This window comes from Mustelus asterias, chromosome 7, assembly GCF_964213995.1.
Source record: "Mustelus asterias chromosome 7, sMusAst1.hap1.1, whole genome shotgun sequence".
In the NCBI taxonomy this organism is placed as follows: domain Eukaryota; kingdom Metazoa; phylum Chordata; class Chondrichthyes; order Carcharhiniformes; family Triakidae; genus Mustelus; species Mustelus asterias.
In genome coordinates this window covers 102936689-102960037 of record NC_135807.1, presented here as the reverse complement: position 1 = coordinate 102960037, position 23349 = coordinate 102936689, and the positions used below count along the sequence as shown (strand labels likewise).

Sequence of the window (23349 nt, the reverse complement as noted above, 5' to 3'; positions counted from 1 at the left end):
TCTGCGAGTTTCCAGCATTTTTTTCTTTTTGTATATACTAAATAAACCTATTACTTCAGTAGCTGAGTGTAGTGAAGGACGAGATTCATTGCCCTCATCCAATGGAGATTTTGTTGCCATTTCTGAATACCTTAAACAAGCAAAACAAACAGTTTAAAGATACAAAAAGGAAAACCTCCACTGGCAGAAGGACTGCTGCCAAGGAGATTAGGGAACAGTGTAAACCTGGAAGCTATGGCACTTCAAACCCGAGAAGAAAAAGTTTTAAAATTTGGAGGATAGGGTCACTTAAATGGACCAGCAAATTAGAATTTGTAAGTTAAAAAGCACTGTAAGTTGAGGAATCAAATTCAATAAATATGTAAAAGTAAAGTTTATTTACAAGTCATAAGTAAGGCTTATATTAACACTGCAATGAAGTTACTGTGAAATTCCCCTAGTCGCCACAGTCCGGCACCTGTTCGGGTCAATGCACCTAACCAGCATGTCTTTCAGAATGTGGGAGGAAACCAGAGCACCCGGAGGAAACACAGACACGGGGAGAATGTGCAAACTCCACATAGACAGTGACCCAAGCCGGGAATCGAACCCGAGTCCCTGACGCTGTGAAGCAGCAGTGCTAACCACTGTGCTACCGTGCCACCCAATATGATCATTCATATTCTAAATTCAGAAAATAGATGGCCATCGAAGTTGCTGGATTGATGAAATCCTGGCTAGGTGACCACTGTCTTTCAGGGAAGGGAACCTGCCACATACACCTGGTCTAGCTTATATCCAGTAAATGTATCACACAGTATGATTGACTCTGAACATCCTCAGGCAACCAGAATTGGGCAATAAACATTGGCTTGCCAATATCTCCCACCTTCCACCAACAGGTTTTTAATGTGGGAATTTATGAAGTAGAAATGTATACGTATCTTAAACTAGCTTTCAGAGATGTATACAATTCTAAAACTTTTTCTTGCAGAAGTTGGAAAATTAATGTCACTTTAGCCAGAAGTTTCAGAAACCCTGCCCCCTCCCAACCACACCCCCCTCCCCCATTTTGAAGATTCCTGTCCCATGTGTATCCTCCCTCTTTCTAAGAAACAGTATTCCTGTATAGCTGGTAACTCACAATACTTCAACATTTTCTCAGAGGTTGTTTTAACTCTGCTCTCTTACACTAATGGGTGTTAGGGTGAAGTCTGATTTTATCATTGACTGACTTACAGGTCTCAGCACAATTCACTGGCAAAAGTATGGAGGAAACCCCAGGGTTAACAACACACGTCAGCTGAAGTAACAGCAAATCCACAGAATTATCCTGCCCGACAGCGCAAGTAACCTCACAGAAAGGAAAATTCCGCCTCTGCTCACTCGGGGTAAGAATGTACAGAGCAAACAATTGTCTGCAGCACAACTAGAATGCATCTATAGTCAGTTGATTGGCTTGTGTATGAAGTAAATCAGCGTGCTACTTTGGAGGAGGTCATTTAAGTTTTTTGTACAAACATCGAGCACCCATGTAAGGAGGTTTGTTAAGGTGAGGGGTAGTGATATCATGACTGGACTAGTAATCCAGAGACCCGAGGTAATGCTCTGGGGACTTGGGCTCGAATCCCACTGTGGCAGATGGTGGAATATAGATTCAATAAATATCTGGAATTAAAAGTCTAATGGTAACCACAAAACCATTGTCAATTGTCGTAACAACCATGAAATTTTCTTTAGAGATGGATATCTGCCATCCTTATCTGGTCTGGCCTACATGTGACTCCAAAACCACAGTGATGTGGTTGACTTTTAAATGCCCTCTGAAATGGCCTAGCAAGCTATTAGGGATAGAATCATAGAAAGAATCATAGAAACCCTACAGTGCAGAAGGAGGCCATTCGGCCCATCGAGTCTGCACCGACCACAATCCCACCCAGGCCCTACCCCCACATATTTTACCCGCTAATCCCACTAACCTACACATCCCAGGACTCTAAGGGGCAATTTTTTTAACCTGGCCAATCAACCTAACCCACACATCTTTGGACTGTGGGAGGAAACCGGAGCACCCGGAGGAAACCCACACAGACACGAGGAGAATGTGCAAACTCCACACAGACAGTGACCCGAGCCGGGAATCGAACCCGGGACCCTGGAGCTGTGAAGCAGCAGTGCTAACCACTGTGCTACCGTGCTGCCCATATGGGCAATAAATGCTGGCATGACCTGTGATGTCCACATCCCATCAATGAATATAATCCCATCAATGAATATTTTTTTAAAAATTTGCTGATTTTGTAATTTTAGATGATGTCAAGAAATCAGCAGCATGAAATCAAGAAAGATATGGAGCACTGGGCAATAAAATTAAATTTGAAGCCAAATGTTTTTTATATTAAAAAATGTTTTATCTATTTCCTCTCAATGTCTGATGTCCCAAAGGCACATGTAGAACTGCAATGATAAGACAAAAAAGGTGTTCTGTAAAGAATAGGGGTCACCATCTTGACACTATTTATTTCTCTCATGGCAATGGCGATCTTGGGCACTTCCTAAAATAAAGTTATGCTTCACAGAGACTAAACTGCAATCATGAACTGAAAGAAACTCAAATCGATGAACATTGAAAAATATATTTCAATACTCACAAACATACAAATTAATAGCAGGAGTAGGCCACTCAGCCGCTTAAGCCTGCTCCTCCATTCAATGAGGTCATGGCTGATCTGAATGTAACCTAACTCCACATTCCTGACCACCCTGGATAGACTTTCACCCCTTATGTCACTCTGCCTTAAAAATATTCGAAGACTCTGCTTCCACCACCTTTTAAGGAAGAGTTTCCCAAAGACTCACAACCCTCAGAAAATATTTTTGTCATCTCTGTCCTAAATGGGTGACCCCTTATTTTTGAACAATGATCCCCAACTCTAGATTCTCCCACAAGAGGAAACATCCTCTGTACATTGATCCTCCCAAGACGCATTAGGATCTTGTATGTTTCAAACAAGTTGCCTCTTACCCTTCTAAGCTCCAGCGAATACAAGTTAAACCAGTTTAACCGTTCCACACAAGACAACCCTCCCAAACTAGGTACAAGTTTAGTAATCCCTTTCTGACTTGCTTCCAATGCATTAATATCCTTTCTTAAATAAGGAGACTGATAGTACACATGGTTCTTCAGATGTGGTCTCACTAATGCCCTGTACAACTGAAGTATAACCTCCCCACTTTTGTCAATTCCCCTCGCAATAAGTGATAACATTCTAATTAGCCTTCCTCATTACCCTCTGTACTTGTATAGTAGCCTTTTGCAATTCATGCACTAGGACTCCTGCATCTCAGAGCTCTGCAATCTTTCACCATTTAAATATACTTCTTTGTTAATTTTCCTGTCAAAGTGGGAAATTACACATTTTCCTACATTATACTCCATTTGCAAGATCTTTGCCCACTCTATCTATATCCCTTTGTAGGCTCCTTATAATCCTTCACATCTTACTAAACTATGTATCTTTGTGTTATCAGCAAATTTAGCAACCATACCTTCAGTCCCTTCATCCAAGTCATTTATATATATTGTAAACAATTGAGGACCCAGCACTGATACCTGTGGCACACCACTTGTTACATCCTGCTTGGCAGAAGACGACCCATTTCTACCTACCCTATGTTTCATGCTAGATAGGTAATCTTCAATCTACGTCAACATGGTATCCCCTACACCATAAGCTTTTATTTTTCACAATAATTTCTGACGTGACACCTTATCAAATGCCTTCTGGAAATCTAAGCACAGTACATCCACCAGTTCCCCTTTATCCACAGCACATGTTACTTCTTCAAAAAACTCCAATAAAATGGTTAAACATTATTTCTCTTCCACAAAACCCTGATGTCTCTATCCAATTACCCTAAATTTTTCCAAGTGCTCTACTATAACATCTTTAACAATAGTTTCCAACATTTTCCATATGACAGATGTTAAGCTAACTGACCTATAGTTTCCTCCTTTCTGAATCCCTCCCTTTTTGAATAAACCAGTTACATTTGCGACCTTCCAATCTAAATGGAACTTCCCAAATCTAGTGAACTTTAGAAAGTTAAAACCAATGGACCAACTAGTCACTTATTTTAAACCCTAGGATGAAGTCCATCAGGATCCGGGGATTTGTCAGCCTGCAGCTCCAACAATTTTCTCATTACCACTTCCATGGTTATTGTAATTTTCCCCAAGTTCCTCTCTCCCTTCCATTTCCTGATTTATAGCTATTTCTGAGATGTGACTTGTATTCTCTATAGTGAAACCCAATGGAAAATACCCATTCAAATCATCTGCCATCTTTTTATTTTCCATTATTAATTTCCCAGATTCACTTTCCATAGAACCAACACGCACTTTGTTAACTCTTGATTTTTGAAAAATATCTATAAATATCTGATTTCTATAAGATACAAGATAATAGATTCTCTTACTATCTGTCTTTACATTTCTAGCTAGCTTTCTCTTGTACTCTATTGTTTTCTGCTTTATCAATCTGTTGGCCATTCCTTGCTTTTTTAAAATTCTAGATCTTCTGACCTGCCACCCAATTTTGCACAATTATATGCTTCTTTAACTTCGATACTAGCTTTAATTGGAGTTAACCATGGATGGTGGGTCCTCCCTTTCTCATTCAAATGCAACTATTCTGTGCTCCGAAATATCCCCTTAAATGTCTGTCATTGCACCTCTACAGACCCATCATTAAGCTAATTTGCCAGTTCATTTTAGCTAACCGTGCTTTCATGTGTTCATAATTGCCCTTAAAAATGTAGTATTGCACCCCCACTCTTCTCTCTCTCAAAACTGAACGTAAACTTCAGTTTTAAGCTGGAAATGTTTCCGGAGACATTGCAGTTTTGAAGAGCAAAGTCAGGAATCAGCCAGGAGAACTTCTATCACCACCAATGGGCGGCACAGTAGCACAGTGGTTAGCACTGCTGCTTCACAGCTCCAGGGACCTGGATTCGAATCCCGGCTCGGGTCACTGTCTGTGTGGAGTGTGCACATTCTCCTTGTGTCTGTGTGGGTTTCTTCCGGGTGCTCCGGTTTCCTCCCACAGTCCAAAGATGTGCGGGCTAGGTTGATTGGCCATTCTAAATTGCCCCTTAGTGTCCCGGGATGCATAGGTTAGAGGGGTTAGTGGGCAAATATGTAGGGATATGTGGATAGGGCCTGGGTGGGATTGTGGTTGGTGCAGACTCGATGGGCCGAATGGCCTCTTTCTGCACTGTAGGGTTCTATGATTCAATGAAGAATATATCAATATTGCAAAAACAACCTCTTAACAAGTTACAGGCAGCATTCTTCCGATACCCATGTTCTATGCTTCATTCTGCTCAATTTCAGGATCTCTGCTTTAAGTGCCTTGTAAAAAGGTAATCCTTTGGAGAGTTTTCTTTCTCATTTCTTTCTTTCTCATAGGGCGGCACGGTAGCACAGTGGTTAGCACTGCTGCTTCACAGCTCCAGGGCCCTGGGTTTGACTCCCGGCTTGGGTCACTGTCTGTGTGGAGTTTGCACATTCTCCTCGTGTCTGCATGGGTTTCCTCCGGGTACTCCAGTTTCCTCCCACAGTCCAAAGATGTGCAGGTTAGGTTGATTGGCCATGCTAAAATTGCCCTTAGTGTCCTGAGATGTGTAGGTTACAGGGATTAGTGGGTAAATGTGTAGGGATATGGGGGTAGGGCCTGGGTGGGATTGTGGTCGGTGCAGACTCGATGGGCCGAATGGCCTCTTTCTGTACTGTAGGGATTCTATTCTATTCTATTTCAGTCATAATGGCAATGCAGTGGCAAGACTCAGTAATCCAATTCATATTAAAGGAGATAATAATGGTAACACCAGGAACATTAGGTGCTAGAGGTAATTTTTCTGACTGATTCTTCAGGTAGCAAGTATAGGTTGGAGAATTGGGACTGTAGCCCAGCCTCCAATCCATGTCCCAGTCTAGCAAAGTTTCAGGCTGGTAGCAAAGTTTTGCAGACTTAACACATATCCTTTAATTTTCCTATTACTTGTATACTTTCATTTTAAAGCAATCATGACAGGAAAGGCTATTCGTTGGATTGTACATGGTGTGTTTGCAGATGCCTTTTATTTTGCATTTCCCCCAGCAGCAGGAACAAATGTATATTTTCTGTGTAATGTTAGTTTCACATTCCAATATGGAGCAGTTGAACCAAATTTCCGAACTTGGTGGAAGCCTGGTGTCCAGTGATTGCCCTGGGAAATGTGTATCGCCTGCTCATCGAGGCTGCACCGACAACAATCAGGCCCTATCCCTGTAAACCTCTATATTTGCCCCGCTAATCCCCCTGACACTAAGGGGCAATTTAGCATGGCCAATCAACCTTCATGGATCTGTGAATATGCACTCCAAAGTCATAGAATCCTCCAGTGCAGAAGGAGGCCATTTGGCCCATCGAGTCTACACCGACCACAATTACACCCAGGCCCTAATTCCACAACCCCATGCATTTACCCAAGCTAGTCCCACTGACACGAAGGTGCAATTTAGCATGGCCAACCACCTAGCCCACACATCTTTGGACTGTGGGAGGAAACCGAAGCACCTGGAGGAGACCCACACAGACACAGGGAGAATGTGCAAACTCCACACAGACAGCGACCCAGGCTGGGAATCAAACGCAGGTCCCTGGCGCTGTGAGGCAGCAGTGCTAACCACTGTGCCGCCCTTCCCAGGACTTGCGTTCTGGGGGTTGATTACAGTCAGTCCCAGTCTTGGCCATTGCAATTTCTGGCTTTGCAAGGATGGGCATGCTGCTTGGAGGTGGGAATTCCTCCTGACTGAGGGCCAGAAGTCCCATTTCTGGCCAATTAGCACTCTTTGGAGTGTTATGTGGCTACATAACAGGCAATGTTGGCAGGGATGGGTTACCCACTGCAGGGAAAACCTGCCATCCTACAAATCCTGGGGTATTAGTCAGTTGACAATCAATCCATGAATAAGAAAAGAAAAATCCCTGGTTCTGGTGGGCATTGGAAGCCATAGGTCCAAAGTCACCTATTCTTCCTTCACATGCTATCTTTACCATATATTATGCCTCAAATTACTCATTTACTGCATATTCCAAGAGTTAGTACAAGTTAGGGCTGCTTCTGTCATAGAAATGATGTGGAGATGCCGGCGTTGGACTGGGGTAAACACAGTAAGAGTTTTAACAACACCAGGTTAAAGTCCAAAAGGTTTATTTGGTAGCAAATACCATTAGCGTTCGGAGCGCTGCTCCTTCGTCAGATGGATCTGACGAAGGAGCAGCGCTCCGAAAGCTAATGGTATTTGCTACCAAATAAACCTTTTGGACTTTAACCTGGTGTTGTTAAAACTCTTCCTGTGTCATAGAAAGCCAGAGGCAGACTTACAATGAAACACACAGCAATGCAGCGTGGGGCCTCGGCCAATGTATTTGGCGGGGGAAGGGGGGGGTGGGAAATGTTAGCATACTGAGAGGTGGCTGTGGGAGCAACAATCAGAGCCTAGGAGCTCTGAGTTTGCATGGCTTTCTGGGAGCGGCGGGGTAATTCAACCAGAGGCCAGGGCTGAGAGTGAGGGGGCTGGGTGGCAACCAAACCCATTGGAGGGTGAGAACAGGCCAGATAGGCAGCAGCAGCAACCAGGCAGCCAGTGAACCACCAGCACACCTGCAGGGATGATCCGACTCCCAGACCAGGGCTGAGGAGGGCTGCAGGCAAAAGCAAGGCCCTCACTGGTGGACGGGTCGCCCCGTCACCATGGGGCAGGGCGGGATGTCATGGGGAGGCCCTGCAAGGAGGGAAAGCTCAGGACCACCCAAAAGTGCAAGTCTGCCTCGGTAGAAAATTGTAAAAACGAATTAGTAAATTGGTTCAGCAGTAAGAGCATTATTTTATATATAGACCTTATATATTGTTCTGAATATGGAAAAACCATATCTACTGTCAATGCCTGAAGCGTAATTGCAGTGTTGGACTATAGATGTAGGCCAGTTCAAACAAGGGCAGCCTGTCCCCTTTCTTTCCAGGTGTTACTGAACCAATTGGGTTTTTAAACAAAACAGCAATTTTTGTGACCGCTCTGGTGCCACGCCGCAATTTTTTAAAACTCATTTTACAGGATATGAGCGTCATTGGCTAGGCCAACATTTATTGCCCATCCCCAGTTGCCCTTCAGAAGGTGGTAGTGAGCTGCCTTCTAGAACTGCTGCAGTCCCTGAAGTGTAGGTACATCCACAGTGCTGTTAAGGAGACAATTCCAGGATTTTGACCCCCCAACGGTGAAGTGATATATTTCCAAGTCAGGATGGTGAGTGACTTGGGAGGGGAACCTCCAGCTGTTCCGAGATATCTTCTGCTCTTGTTCTTCCAAATGGTAGTGGGTTTGGAAGGTGCTGCCCAAGGGCTGCTTTGTCCTGGATGGAGTGCCTGTGCCTTGTATATGAGACAGCGAGAGCAAGAGCGCTCGCGCTCTGGTAGCCACAGTATTGATATGGTTTGTCCAATTCAGTTTCTGGTCAATGGTAATCCTCAGGATGTTGATAGATTCATGACCAGATTCATTGAATGGCAGAACACAATTTCCTTTGAAAATTTCCATTCTCTGGGTCATTAGTCCAGTACCATAAATAATATGCTATAATTTACTTGACAGGTAACAATCATGCACATTAAAGGCAACTATTACAGGCCTAAATTTTTAAAACAACAAATAAAGAACAATACAAAACACCAATTAGCGTATATCAATGACTGTAAAGTCAAATGAATGCAGAATTCAACCTTGTTTCAACTCAGATGTTATTCTTAAAGCTAAAATAACATACAACCATCAAGGTGAAATAGATTGTGCAACTAATGCTAAAATGGCACGGGCACTTTTTGAATGATGATATTTTGCATTAGTCTAGACAGTGGAAAGCCCACTCACTGACAAGTTTGAAGGCAGAATCAGACCAGCGGACAAGCACCGGATCTGTGCAATTTTCTCTTTTTTGAACAACAGACAATGAATAATATCCAGCAGAAGCACCATGGTTGAGTTGATAGTAATCACACCTCGAGTCACAAGGTTGTGGGTTCACAGCCTCACTCCAGGATTTGAGCACAGATTTAAAGCTGATACTCCAGTACAGTGCTGGGGGAGGGACATACAGTGCCATCTTTTGGATGAAACGTTAAACCAAGGTCCCATCTGCCCTCCCAGACTGATGTAAAACGTCCCATGCCATTATTAACCCTCAATCAATTTCCCAAAACACTTACCTGGTCATCATCACATTGTTACATTAAAAACAATGATTACACTTCAAAAGTATTTTATTATCTGAAAAGCACTTTGAGATGCCCAGTGGTCATGATAGGCACTTTAAAAATGTATCTTTTTCCTTTAACATTACAGCAATGCAATACCGAAGTGAAGAAGTAAACCCAAATATGCACAAGTGTCAGTTTTGCTCTCTTCACACACAAACTGCAAAGAGTTGTAGCAAGATCATCAAGAGAACATCTCCCTTTACCTGCCTCATCATTCATGCTTATCCACCATCCCAGAGACAAACATCATGAATTTATCAAATGTGAAGAGGATGGGGGCAAAGTATTCTCCACTGGGCCATTAGGGCTGAGAGAAAATGTTGCCCAATATAGAGTCACTGGTGCAGAGTGGGAGGCCCAGCTTACTGACTGATCTTCAAGAATTTGTTCGAAGCACACTACTTAAGGTTTCAGCTTTCCAGCAGAAGGCACAACATCACCATCATGTTGAAAGGCCATTGGAAACTATGTCTACAATGTTTCAAACAATAGTTGATTAATTACCTTCAGTGCTATAAATGATACAACGGAAGTGACCATTCAGCTCATCGTGTTCATAATAGTTTTTTTGAAAGAACTATCCAGTAAGTCCAACTTCCCTGTCCTATCTCTATCATCCTCTCCAAGTATGCATCCAAAATAAATGTACGGGTTAGGTTGATTGGCCATGCTAAATTGCCCCTTAGTATCAGAGGAATTAGAAGGGTAAACACTTGGGGTTACAGGTTAGAGCTTGGGTGGATTGTTGTTGGTGCAGGCTCGATGGGCTGAATGGCCTCTTCCTGCACTGTAGGGATTCTATGAAAATCCTCTTCAAAAGTTATTTCTGAATCTGCTTCCAGCACCCTTTCAGGTGGTACACTCCAGATCAGATATGTAAAAAGAGCTGTGCATCTTGCCTGGGTTCTTTTGCCAATGATCTGAAACCTGTGCCCTCAGCTCTTCTGAACACCTTTATTAAATCTCTTGTTCACTTATAGTTATTCTGACAGCAGAGAAGGTTAAGTTCTGCATGCTTAGCAAAAGGTAAAGTCGCCATAGTCCCAGATGACCATAGGCTGCTCTGTCCTCTGAGGAAGAGAGCTGACTGGTGGTGATTTAACCTGAGGATCTCCACATTTCAGGCGAAGAGCAAGTTTGAGAAGGCGGGGCCTTCATGAATAACCTCAGTCAGTACAGGAATTGAACCCACGCTGTTGACATCGCTCTGCACCATTAACCAGCCGTCCAGCCAATTGAGCTAACCGATTCCCCTGCATGCCGAGTACTATTGAGTTAAATGTCCTCTGCGTTCTCTCTAAAGCATCAACATCCAGAGTCTGGTGCTCAGTCTTGAACCTGATGATCCAACTGAGGCCTAACCGGTGATTTCTAATGATTTAGCACAATATCCTTGCTTTTGTATTCTATACCTCCATTAATAAAGCCATGTATCCCATACAGTCTTCTCAACACATCCTGTTACCCTCAAAGATCTGTGTTCGTACATCTCCAGGTTTCTCTGTTCCTGTTCCCCTTTTAAAAAATGTAGCTTATATTGCCCCTCCTCATTCTTTCTACTAACCTGCATCACTTCACATTAGGTGTCTATGACATCTGCCACATGTCTGTCCATTTCACCAGTCTGCCCATGTCCTCGAGTTCTGTTACTGTCCCCATCTTGTTTACTACATTTCCTACATCATATCATTCCAAACTTTTGAATAATGCCCTATATACACAAGTACAGGTAATTAATACATATCAAATAGATAACCAGTCGAAATATCTTGGCAACAGCACTGCCTACTTCCCACCAGTCTGAAAAATAACCATTCAGCACTATTCTTTACTTTCTGACTCTCGGCTGATTTTGAATCCATTCAGCCACTTGGGCAGGTGACAGATGTGTCAGTGAGGGATCACTTTGGAACCAGAATTCCATTAGTTTTAAGATAACTATGGAGAACGATAACTCTGGCCCAAAAGTTAAAATTCTAAATTGGGGCAAAGCCAATTTTGATGGAATCAGACAGGAACTTTCAAAAGTTGATTGGGGGAGGGTCTGTTGGCAGGCAAAGGGACAGCTGGTAAGTGGGAGGCTTTTAAAAGTATGTAACAGGGTTCAGGATAAGCACATTCCTTTTAGAGTGAAGGGTTAGGCCTAGAAGTAGGGATCCTTGGACGACTCGGGATATTGAGGCCCTGGTCAAGAAGAAGAAGAAGGAGGCACATGACATGCATAGGTAGCTGGGATCAAGTGGATCCCTTGAAGAGTATAGAGGGTGTAAGAGTACAGTTAAGAGCAAAATCAGGAGGACAAAAAGGGCACACAAGATTGCTTTGACAGATACGGCAAAGGGGAATCCAAAGAGCTTCTACAAATATATTAAAGGGCAAAAGAGTAACTAGGGAGAGAGTAGGGCCTCTTAAGGATCAACAAGGTCATTTGTGTGTGGATCCACATAGGTGAGATCCTAATTGAATATTTCTCATTGGTATTACTATTGAGAAAAGCAGGCAGTTAGGGAACTTGGGGAAATAAATAGTGATGTCTTGAGGAGTGTATATATTACAGAGAAGGAGATGCTGGGAGTTTTAAAGCACATCAAGGTAGATAAATCCCTGGGACCTGATGAAGTGTATCCCCGGACATTGTGGGAGGCTAGGGAGGAAATTGCAGGTCCCCGAGCAGAGGTATTTGAATCATTGACAGCCACAGGTGAGGTACCTGAAGATTGGATGTTAGGCCTTTGTTTAAGAAGGGCTGCAAGGAAAAGCCTTGGAACTACAGGCCGGTGAACCTAACACCTATAGTGGGTAAGTTGTTCGAAGGTATTCTGAGAGACAGGATCGACAGGCATTTAGACAGGCAAGGACTGATTAGAAACAGTCACAAATTTGATTGGGTTTTTTGAAGGGGTAACCAAGAAGGTAGATGAGGGCAATGTAGTTGATGTTGTCTACATGGACTTTAGCAAGGCCTTTGACAAGGTACCTCATGGTAGGTTAAATCTCTCCAGGGTGAGGTAGCCAAATGGATACAAAATTGGCTTGATGACAGAAGACAGAGGGTGGTTGTAGAGCGTTGTTTTTCAGACTGGAGGCCTGTGACCAGCGGTGTGCCTCAGGGATCAGTGCTGGATCCACTGTTATTTGTCATTTATATTAATGAATTGGATGAGAATGTAGGAGGCATGGTTAGTAAGTTTGCAGATGACTTCAAGATTGGTGGCATAGTGGACAGTGAAGGAGGTTATCTAGGATTGCAATAGGATCTTGATCAATTGGGCCAGTGGGCTGATGAATGGCAGATGGAATTTGATTTAGATAATTGCGAGGTGATGCATTTTGGCAGATTGAACCAAGGCAGGACTTACTCAGTTAATGGTAGTGTGTTGGGGAGAGTTATAGAACAAAGATATCTAGGGGTACAGGTTCATTGCTCCTTGAAAGTGGAATCCAGGTGGACAGGATGGTGAAGAAGGCATTCAGCATGCTTGGTTTCATCGGTCAGAACATTGAATACATGAGTTGGGATGTCTTGTTGAAGTTGTACAAGACATTGGTAAGGCCACACTTGGAATACTGTGTACAGTTCTGGTCACCCTATTATAGAAAGTTATTATTAAACTAGAAAGAGAGTGGAAAGGATTTATTAGGATGCTACTGGGGCTTGATGGTTTGAGTTACAAGGAAAGACTGGATAGACTGGGACTTTTTTCCCTGGAGCATAGGAGACTTAGGGGTGATCTTATAGAGGTCTATAAAATAATGAGGGGCTTTGATCAGCTAGATAGTCAATATCTTTTCCCAAAGGTACGGGAGTCTAAAACTAGAGGGCATAGGTTTAAGGTGAGGGGGAAGAGATACAAAAGGGTCCAGAGGTGCAGTTTTTCCACACAGAGGGTGGTGAGTGTCTGGAACAAGCTGCCAGAAGTAGTAGTAGAGGTGGATACAATTTTGTCTTTTAACAAACATTTAGACAGTTACATGGGTAAGATGGGTATAGAGAGATACGGGCCAAATGCAGGCAATTGGGACGAGCTTAGTGGTTTAAAAAAATGAGTGCTGCATGGACAAGTTGGGCCGAAGAGCCTGTTTTCATGCTGCAAACCTCAATGACTCACTGTTCCTTTAATTCCATGGTTAAAAAGTCAATTACGTGGCACTTTGTCAAATGGCTTTTTAAAACCTCTCCAATCCTAAGCTGTAATTCATCTAAAATCTCAATCATTTGTCAAACATGATTAACCTTGAATAAATCTGTGCTGACTTATTTTTAGTCTGTATTTTTCTAAATGCCAATTACTTTGGTTGAAGAATATTGTCTCTTAAAATTTCCACACCACCAACATTAGACTGATTGGTTTGTGGTTTCTAGGTTTGGGCTGTAATACTTGCAACCGTACAACTCTCCCACACAACCAAGGAGGATTGAAAGAATGCAGCCAGAATCATTTCCCCTTTACATCCCTCATTAACCAAAGATGTGTATTCCATCAGGACTGGGTGACTTTTCTATTTGAGGATTTCCAACTTTAAGTACTTTATCTTTCTTTATTTTTTAATTTATCCAATATTGTGGCTGTCTCTTTTTATTGCTCCATTGACAGCATCATCATCTTTAGTGAAGACGGATAGATACAAAGTACTACTGTAGTGCCTCAGCTATGCTGTTAATTGTACCATATTATACTCGTGTAAATATTGAGTTTCTAAGACTACATTCTTAGCCAAAAAACAGGGGGTCAAATTATGCACGAGTTGAGGGGTTGAAATCCACCCTCTCCTTTTCACTCAGTTGCCAATTCAGATACAGTTCCCACCAGCTCCACTCCAAAAGTAGCGCAACAGGAGTCAACAAGTCTTTCTTATTATTGGATCTTTATTTAAAATGTGAAATCTTGGGCTTGTCACAGTACAGAATTGTTTCTTTTTATAAAGCTGGTACACCATCCAGGGCTGTCTTTGAAATCGGCAGTGCCTAATCTTTTGGCTTGTTTCGGGGCAAAGACTTGGAGAGATCCCACAAGAAAGAGAGTCTATTCTGCCGCTTTTCTTTGACATATTTTGCAACTCTGGCCACATTCATTCCTCTGAGCAGTGGTGAGAGTAGTGTGCACAGTTTTGGTCTCCTTACCTGAGGAAGAATATGCTTGCCCTTGAGGGAGTGTGTGGCAAAGAGTTATTTTATGAGTACCGGGTGGGGTGGGGGAATATACAACGTTTAAACTCAAGATATTGCGTAAAGACCTATCTTATTTGAAGAATCTAAAAGAATGAGAGATGGACTAACTGATACATATACAATTCCTAAAAGGGCTTAACAGGGTAAATGCAGAGAAAATGTTTGCCCTGCCTGGGCAATCTAGGACACATGGTCATAGACTGAGCATAAGTAAGGGGTTGGCCATTAATGTCTGAGATAGAGAAATGTCATTTCTCAAAGGGTTGTGGAGCTTTGGAGTTCTCTACCTCAGAGAACCAAGGATGTTCAGTTGTTGAGTATATTTAAGGCAAGAGGTCAATAGATTTGTAGATACTAAAGGAAAGATATGGGGATTGTGCAGGAACGTGGAGCTAATGTAAAAGATCAGTCAAGATTTTGTAGAATACTGAAGAAGGCTCAAAGGATCAACTCCAGCTCCTATTTCTGAAAAGACAATTTGGGTATAGAACCTTTCATCCTGACAAAACAAGAATAATTTTCAACTGCATTACCTGGCTGGTAAAGTGGCAGAGCACAAGCCCAGTGCATTATAAAACACCTCACATCTCATCAATTTACAGGAAATGAAAATCACAATTAAGGCAGGTTCTACAATGGGCAGATGATTCAACCTGCGGGAATACTGCAAGTAACCCCCATACAGTCTATATCGTCACTTTTCAGTTCTCATTCTAATCTTCAGTTCTGATAAGTGGTTATACAAAAACATTGTGTTGTCTTCCCTTTTTACAGATGCTAACTGATCTGTGTATTGCCAGCATTTTCTGTTTCTATCAAGAAAGTTGCAGATTGCTGGATAAATGACTTGGCATACACTACATGTACTAATTGGGAACTAAAGATTTCTCTGCTACAGGCATTTTTTTTTTACATATTTCAAATGGAATGCAGGATTTTCTGACATGCTAGCTATTTCAGTTATCTTTTGGTTGCTATTGTTGAATAGATTATTGAAGCACTGAAGGCTGTGTAACCTGTTATATCGAAAGGTATTTTTTAACATGGTCACATTACAGGGGTCTGAATGGTCTATCCCTGCTCCAATGTCTTAAAATGGAAAGACCTGCTGCAATGAATTAATTGATAGAAAGAATCAGATTGCGCAGTTTAGCAATGTCGTGTAGTCTGATACTGATACTTCCTGTCAAACAGACCCAATTAGGCAAAGTGAGTGTTTTGAATACAAGAGCAGACATCGCTAAAGGCTTGTTTTAAAACACATGCACAAAGAATCTCAAGATTTAATTTTGAAAATTGAACCCAACAATGTAAAGCTCTCTCTTCAGGCGAGATCTTCCATGCCTTGACTATAAGTGGGCAATAATCCTGAACCAGAAAAATATTGTTTGTCACAGGTTAACATATAAAATTTTGACCTTAAAAGTTGTATCTCTCCCCAGGTACTAATTGAAACTATTTTATAGAGCGACTAACAGCTGGTAAAGTGTTCCTATTACAAACTTTATAAGTAATGATTTACGAGTGACCTGCCGAATTCCTTTTTAAAACTTGGTCTCAAACTGACATTATGTTTGCTGTGCATTTGAATATCAGCTGCAACATATACTCATTCCGCTGCTTAGCCTGTTTAACATCTAAAGTTCATTTTTAGAAGCAAGATATTTTCATATGTTCCAAGAATATAGTTTGTCAAAAAATTCCCAAATGCAAGAATAACAATTTGTATTTATATAGCACCTTCAATGCAAGAAAACATCTCAAGCACTTTACAGGGGTCTTCTTATAAAGCAAAATTCGACACTGAGCCACATAAGAAGGTAAATGACCAAAAAGGGCAAATGGTCAAACATTTGATCAAATAATCTAATTTTAATGAGCATCTAAATAGAGGAAAAAAAGAGGGAGTGTGTTGGAGAGGTTTAGGGAGGGAATTCCAAAACTTCGGACCTTGGCTGCTGAAGGCAGGGCCAGCAATTATGGAAGCAGCTGAAACTCAAGAGGCCAGAATTAGAGGAAAATATACATCTTGGAAGGTTATGGGGCAGAAAGACATGACAGGGATAGCGAGGGGTGAGACCATGAAGTCAATGTACATCAGCGAACACAGTTGGATGAACAGGTGTAAGTAAAGATGTGGGCACCAGAGTTTTGGATGACTTCAAGTTTACTGAGGATAGAATGTGGGAGGATGGCCAGTAATACATACATTGTCAGTATGTATAGTACAGTACAGTAATTGGTCTTGGTTATGGCATGGATATATGGTCAGAAGTTCATCTCAAGATTAAATACACCAATATTGCAATGGTTCAGCTTCAAGCAATTGCTAGGGAGAGGGATGGAGTCATTTGCTAGTTAATGGAATTTGTAGTGGAAACTTTGGTCTCCCTAATGTTTAATTGGAGGATATTTCTGCACATCCAGTGATGACGGACAAGTAGTCTAATTTAAAGAAAGATAGTGGAGGAGCCAAGGTGTTGTCAGTGCACATGTGAAAACTGACAGTTTTCTTTAACAATGTTGCCAAGGAACAGCATGTAGATGAGAAATAGAGTGCAAAGATAGACGGGTGGGGAATGTCACAGGAAATGGTACAGAAATTGAAAGAGACAACATCATTATCTGACTACTACATAGATAAAGAATGGAACCAAGTGCAGTCCCATCCAACCAGACTGTGGTGGAGAAGGATGGTGTGGTCAACCTGGTCAAAGGCTATATAATGGTCCAAGAAAGATGAGGGATAGTTTCCCTGTGTCACAGTCACAAGGAATGTTATTTGCGATTTTAGAAAGAGCTGTTTCAGAACTGTGGCAAGTCAGAAACCTAATTGGAAGGATTCAAACATACAGCTTGGGCAAGAGAGAATCATAGAGTCCCTACAATACAGAAAGAGGCTATTCGGCCCATCGAATCTGTACCAACCACAATCCCACCCAGGCCCTACTCCTGTAACCCTCATTTACCCTGCTAATCCCCCTGAACCGAGGGTCAATTTAGCATGTTCAATCAACCTAACCCACACATCTTTGGACTGTGGGAGGAAACCAGAGCACCTGGAGGAAATCCACGGAGACCCGGGGAGAAAGTGCAAACTCCATACAGACAGTGACCCGAAGCTGGAATTGAACCTAGGTCCCCAGCATTGAGAGGCAGCAGTGCTAACCATTGTGCTACCGCGCCACCCCTGTGCCACTCCAAGAGTTTGGGCAAGATAGGCACACATTTGGGAGGTGACTACGCATTCAATGGCTTTGGAGAATAAAGGAAGTTTGGAAATACAGCAGCAAGGAGAGGAGTAGAGTTAAGGGGCTTTTTTTGAGAGGAGGAGTGTGATGGCAGATTGGAAGGAGAGAGCAAGACTGGACCTAGAGAGAGGGAGAAAACTATTAACAAAATGAATAATCGTGGTAACCAGGATGGGAGGTTACGTGGCCAACTGTTCAGTAGGAACTGGATCAATAGAACAAGAGATGGGTCTCAGGGACAAGGTAAGCTCAGAGAGGGAATGAGGGGAGATTGGACAGTAACTAGGGGACAATGTATGTTCAGGGCTAGAACAGGAGAGAACTTTAGAGGAAATTTGGCCTGGTAGGTTAGGTATAGAAAAGGAAGTGACTAAGGCTGCTGATTGGATAGAAGCAGGGAGGTTGTTTCCACTGGCGTGTGAAACCAGAGCTAGAGGGCATAATCTCAAAATAAGGGGCAGCAGATTTACGACTGAGTTGAGGAGGAAACCCTTCACCCAAAAGGCTGTGAATCTGTGGAATTCCCTGCCCAGTGAAGCAGTTGAGGCTATCTCATTGAATGTTTTTAAGGCAAAGATTTTTGAACACTAAAGGAATTAAAGGTTATGGTGAGCGGGCAGGTAAGTGGAGCTGAGTCCACGAAAAGATCAGCCATGATCTTATTGAATGGGGGGGGGGGGGCAGGCTCGAGGGGCCAAATGGCCTACTCCTGCTCCTAGAGTATAGAAACACAGAGGGACGTAGGTGTGCAAGTCCACAAATCCTTGAAGGTAGCAGCACAGGTGGAGAAGGTAGTGAAGAAGGCATATGGTATGCTTGCCTTTACAGGACGGGGTATAGAGTATAAAAGCTGGAGTCTGATCTTGCAGCTGTATAGAACGCTGGTTAGGCCACATTTGGAGTACTGCGTCCAGTTCTGGTCGTCGCACTACCAGAAGGACATGGAGGCTTTAGAGAGAGTGCAGAGAAGGTTTACCAGGATGTTGCCTGGTATGGAGGGTCTTAGCTATGAGGAGAGATTGGGTAAACTGGGGTTGTTCTCCCTGGAAAGACAGAGAATGAGGGGAGACCTAATAGAGAGTAAAAAATTATGAAGGGTATAGATAGGGTGAACAGTGGGAAGCTTTTTCCCAGGTCGGAGGTGACGATCACGGGCTCAAGGTGAGAGGGGCGAAGTATAACTCAGATATCAGAGGGACGTATTTTACACAGAGGGTGGTGGGGGCCTGGAATGCGCTGCCAAGTAGGGTGGTGGAGGCAGACACGCTGGCATCGTTTAAGACTTACCTGGATAGTCACACGAGCAGTCTGGGAATGGAGGGATACAAATGAATGGTCTAGTTGGACCAATGAGCGGCACAGGCTTGGAGGGCCGAAGGGCCTGTTTCCTGTGCTGTACTGTTCTTTGTTCTTATGGATGGTCTCAATTTTAGTGTCAAAGAGGTAATGAATTTCTTGCGCTTATTGTTGGAGGGAAGTATGGAGGAGATGGGGAGAGGGTTTTAAGAAGTATGTTTAGGAGTACAGAAAAGGAGCTGGAAATTCCAGCTTCCTGGACTGCCTGGATCCACTACAACTCGCCTACCGCCGCAACAGGTCCACAGCAGACACCTGTTCCCTGGCCCTGCACTCAACCCTGGAACATCTAGATAACAAAGACACCTATGTCAGTCTCCTATTTATTGACTACAGCTCAGCCTTCAACACCATTATTCCTACAAAACGCATCTCCAAACTCCGTGGCCTGGGCCTCGGCTCCTCCCTCTGTGACTGGATCTTGCACTTCTTAACTCACAGACCACAATCAGTAAGGTAACAACACCTCCTCCATAATCATCCTCAACACCAGTGCCCACAAGGCTGCATTCTCAGCCCCCTACTACACTCCTTATACACCTATGACTGTGTGGCCAAATTCCCCTCCACCTCGATTTTCAAGTTTGCTGATGACACCACCGTAGTGGGTCGGATCTCAAACAATGACGAGACAGAGTACAGGAATGAGATAGAGAATCTGGTGAACTGGTACGGCGACAATAATCTCTCCCTCAATGTCAACAAACCGAAGGAGATTGTCATCAACTTCAGGAAGCGTAGAGGAGAACATGCCCCTGTCTACATCAACGGGGACGAAGTAGAAAGGGTCGAGAGCTTCAAGTTTTTAGGTGTCCAGATCACTAACAACCTGTCCTGGTCCCCCCATTGTGACACTATAGTTAAGAAAGCCCACTAACGCCTCTACTTTCTCAGAAGACTAAGGAAATTTGGCATGTCTGCTATGACCCTCACCAACGTTTGCAGATGCACCATAGAAAGCATTCTTTCTGGTTGTATTGCAGCTTGGGATGGCTTCTGTTCTGCCCAAGACCGCAAGAAACTACAAAAGGTCGTGAACATAGGCCAATCCATCATGCAAACCAGCCTCCCATCCATTGATTCTGTTTATACTTCCCACTACCTCGGCAAAGCAGCCAGCATAATTAAGGACCCCACACACCCCGAGCATTCTCTCTTCCACTTTCTTCCGTCGGGAAAAAGTTACAAAAGTCAGAGGTCATGCACCAACCGACTCAAGAACAGCCTCTTCTCTGCTGCCATCAGACTTTTGAATTTGATTTGATTTATTATTGTCACATGTATTAACATACAGTGAAAAGTACTGTTTCTTGCGTGCTATACAGACAAAACATACCGTTCAGAGAGAAGGAAACGATAGAGTGCAGAATGTAGTGTTACAGTCATAGCTAGGGTGTAGAGAAAGATCAACTTAATGCAAGGTAAGTCCATTCAAAAGTCTGACAGCCGCAGGGAAGAAGCTGTTCTTGAGTCAGTTGGTACATGACCTCAGACTTTTGTATCTTTTTCCCCAAAGGAAGAAAGTGGGAGAGAGAATGTCCAGGGTGCGTGGGTCCTTAATTATGCTGGCTGCTTTGCCGAGGCAGCGGGAAGTGTAGACAGAGTCAATGGATGGGAGGCTGGTTTGTGTGATGGACTGGGCTACATTCACGACCTTTTGTAGTTTCTTACGGTCTTGGGCAGAGCAGGAGCCATACCAAGCTGTGATACAACCAGAAAGAATGCTTTCTATGGTGCATCTGTAAACATTGGAGAGAATCGCAGCTGACATGCCAAATTTCCTTTTGAATGGACCTACCTTGTATTAAGTTGATCTTTCTCTACACCCTAGCTCTGACTTTAACACTACATTCTGCATTCTTTCGTTTCCTTCTCTATGAACGGTATGCTTTGTCTGTATAGCACGCAAGAAACAATACTTTTCACTGTATGCTAATACATGTGACAATAATAAGTCAAATCAAAAATCAAATCTGGGAATTATCTCAATATTCCCGGATCAGCCTGGTCACTGAAGCAGTTTTGGTTTGTGCTGGTTCAATGGATTGGCTGTGCTAAATTCTCCCTCAGTATATCCGAACAGGGGCCGGAGTGTAGCGACTAGGGAATTTTCACAGTAACTTCATTGCAGTGCTAATGTAAGCCTACTTGTGACTAATAAATAAACTTTACTGGTTTATGAGCCTGGGATCTAATCGCGATGAGTCCTCATAAAAAATACCTCTTAGAAGTTCATAACCAAATGGCATTTTATTTTTTAAACAGCTGAATTGCTTCCCAATTACAATGCTGTTGTGGATTTCACCACATTGTGAAGCCCCAGATTCTGGTTCTGTAATTTCAAAATTGTTAAATTCATGTTACCTCCTCATTCTTTTAAAGGAAACTATTGTGTTATGTTGGGAGCAATTTGAAGAAGTTCTAAAACTAATGTATTAGTGGAAATTTAATGTTTCTTCGAATTCCACTGGTCACGTTCCTCGGATACTTTAGACAACAATTGAAAAAGCCGGTTATTTCATAGAATCCCTACAGTGCAGAAGAGGCCATTCGGCCTATTGAGTCTGCATTGACTTATGCACCCTATCCCCGTAACCCCACATATTCACCACGACTAATCCACCTAACCTGCACATCTTTGGACTGTGGGAGGAAACCGGGGCACCCAGAGGAAACCCGAGCACCCTGAGGAAACCCACACAGACACAGAGAGAATGTGCAAACTCCACACAATGAACCAAGGCTGGAATTGAACTGGTTCGTGGTGTTGTTCCACAGTGTTAACCATTGTGCCAACCACTGCGCCACCGTGCAGCCCCATTTCCATTTGGGTTTGTGGAAGAAGCACCATAAGAAACATTCGGCTTTTAGGATAACACATCCAAAAAATGATGGCATGACTGAAGATTCAAAAATAATTTTCTCAGGAGAGGGAGATCATTTCTCCAGAGTCCCTCGCTAACTGGGGCAGGAATCTCTCCCGGCAGTGCCTCAATCATGTGGGTGTCTCATCCCTGTGGCCCCTCACTGACTGAAGGCAGTTTCATCTTGAGAGACCATGCTGGAGGGCTGGAGGTCAGTTTCCCTGTGGTGCCTAGGAGAACAGTCTCCCCCCATAGCCATTCATGGGGAGGTGTTGTGGAAAGGCAGACAGTTTATCCATGTTGCCTCTTGCATGGATGGGGAGGGGTTGGACAGTTACCGCTCAGGACCACATGCCTGGGAGAGTTGGCAGTACCCCCACACGACCCCTTGCTCAGGGGGGGGGGGGAAGGAGTCTCTTTGCAGCCCTCAACATGGGGCCATGTAGACAGCCTATCCCATTCTCTCCAACTCTGTCCTTCATCCCATTGGATTCAGGACTTTGCTGGAGAGGAGCATCTCCCAAATATTGCTGGAAAAATGTCTCAAGTGAACAGTTACCACACTCACTCCAAAGATTCAGCCTCATGCACAGTGTTAGCCCACCCCAGGCAGCCCCCTACAGCCAGCCAGCCAGCCCACTGCCCCCCAGACCACCTCCCCTACACCCAGACAGCCCACTGTGCGTCACCCCATTCCTCCCCTCGTACCTTGGACTCCCGCTGGCTGAGGGTTGAAGCCGGGGACCCGGGTGTCTCTCCGTCGACCCGTTCGTTCTCTTTCTCCATCTCATCAGCGGCAGGGTTCGCACCGCTCTCGGACTCCTCCGCCGCCAGCTCCCGGTTCGGCATCTTGTACTTTCCTCAGCGGCCAACCCCGGGCATCACCGAGAGCGGACTCGGTCCCAGAGCCGGGGGCGGGAGAGCCGCCTTCCCGCCCGCCCGATCCCCGGCTCCGCCGCTCGCTCCTTCCTCCTCAATTATTCCCGAAAATCCACACAACTCCCGCCGCTTTGCCAACTCTCCGGAGTTTTCAGCGGGTTTTACCCTCCGGCTCTTCACGTATTTCCGGCTGCGTGATCGATAGAACAGCCGAGGAGAGGCGTCAATACAGAGAGTGCAGCCCGGGGAGAGTGGAACCGAGAGAGGGACAGAAAGTGTGGAGGAGCGAGAGGGGACTGTGAGAGAAACAGTGAGGGAGAAAGTGTGGGAGAGAGATGTAGCAGGAGAGAAAATATTGGCGGCTGCTGCTGAAACTTTGCTGTCTGCTGGAGCCGCTGCCCCACTGGGTAATAAACAATTGGAGAAAAGCACTCCCTCCACCTGTAGCGGAGCAGCTCCAAGTGAGGATCCTTGCTATGTGTCTGCAGCTCAG

General features: G+C 43.8%; 1 protein-coding gene across 1 annotated transcript in view; it reads right to left on the bottom strand.

Annotated features, from left to right (window-relative positions):
* Positions 1-22972, bottom strand: part of stac (SH3 and cysteine rich domain) — a 186940-nt gene extending 163968 nt beyond the window's left edge. Inside the window, exon 1 of the mRNA XM_078217125.1 lies at positions 22686-22972. Coding sequence (XP_078073251.1) covers positions 22686-22826 — 141 coding nt within the window. The 5' untranslated portion in view covers positions 22827-22972. The remainder of the gene's footprint in view (positions 1-22685) is intronic.
* Positions 22973-23349: the final 377 nt, after the last annotated feature.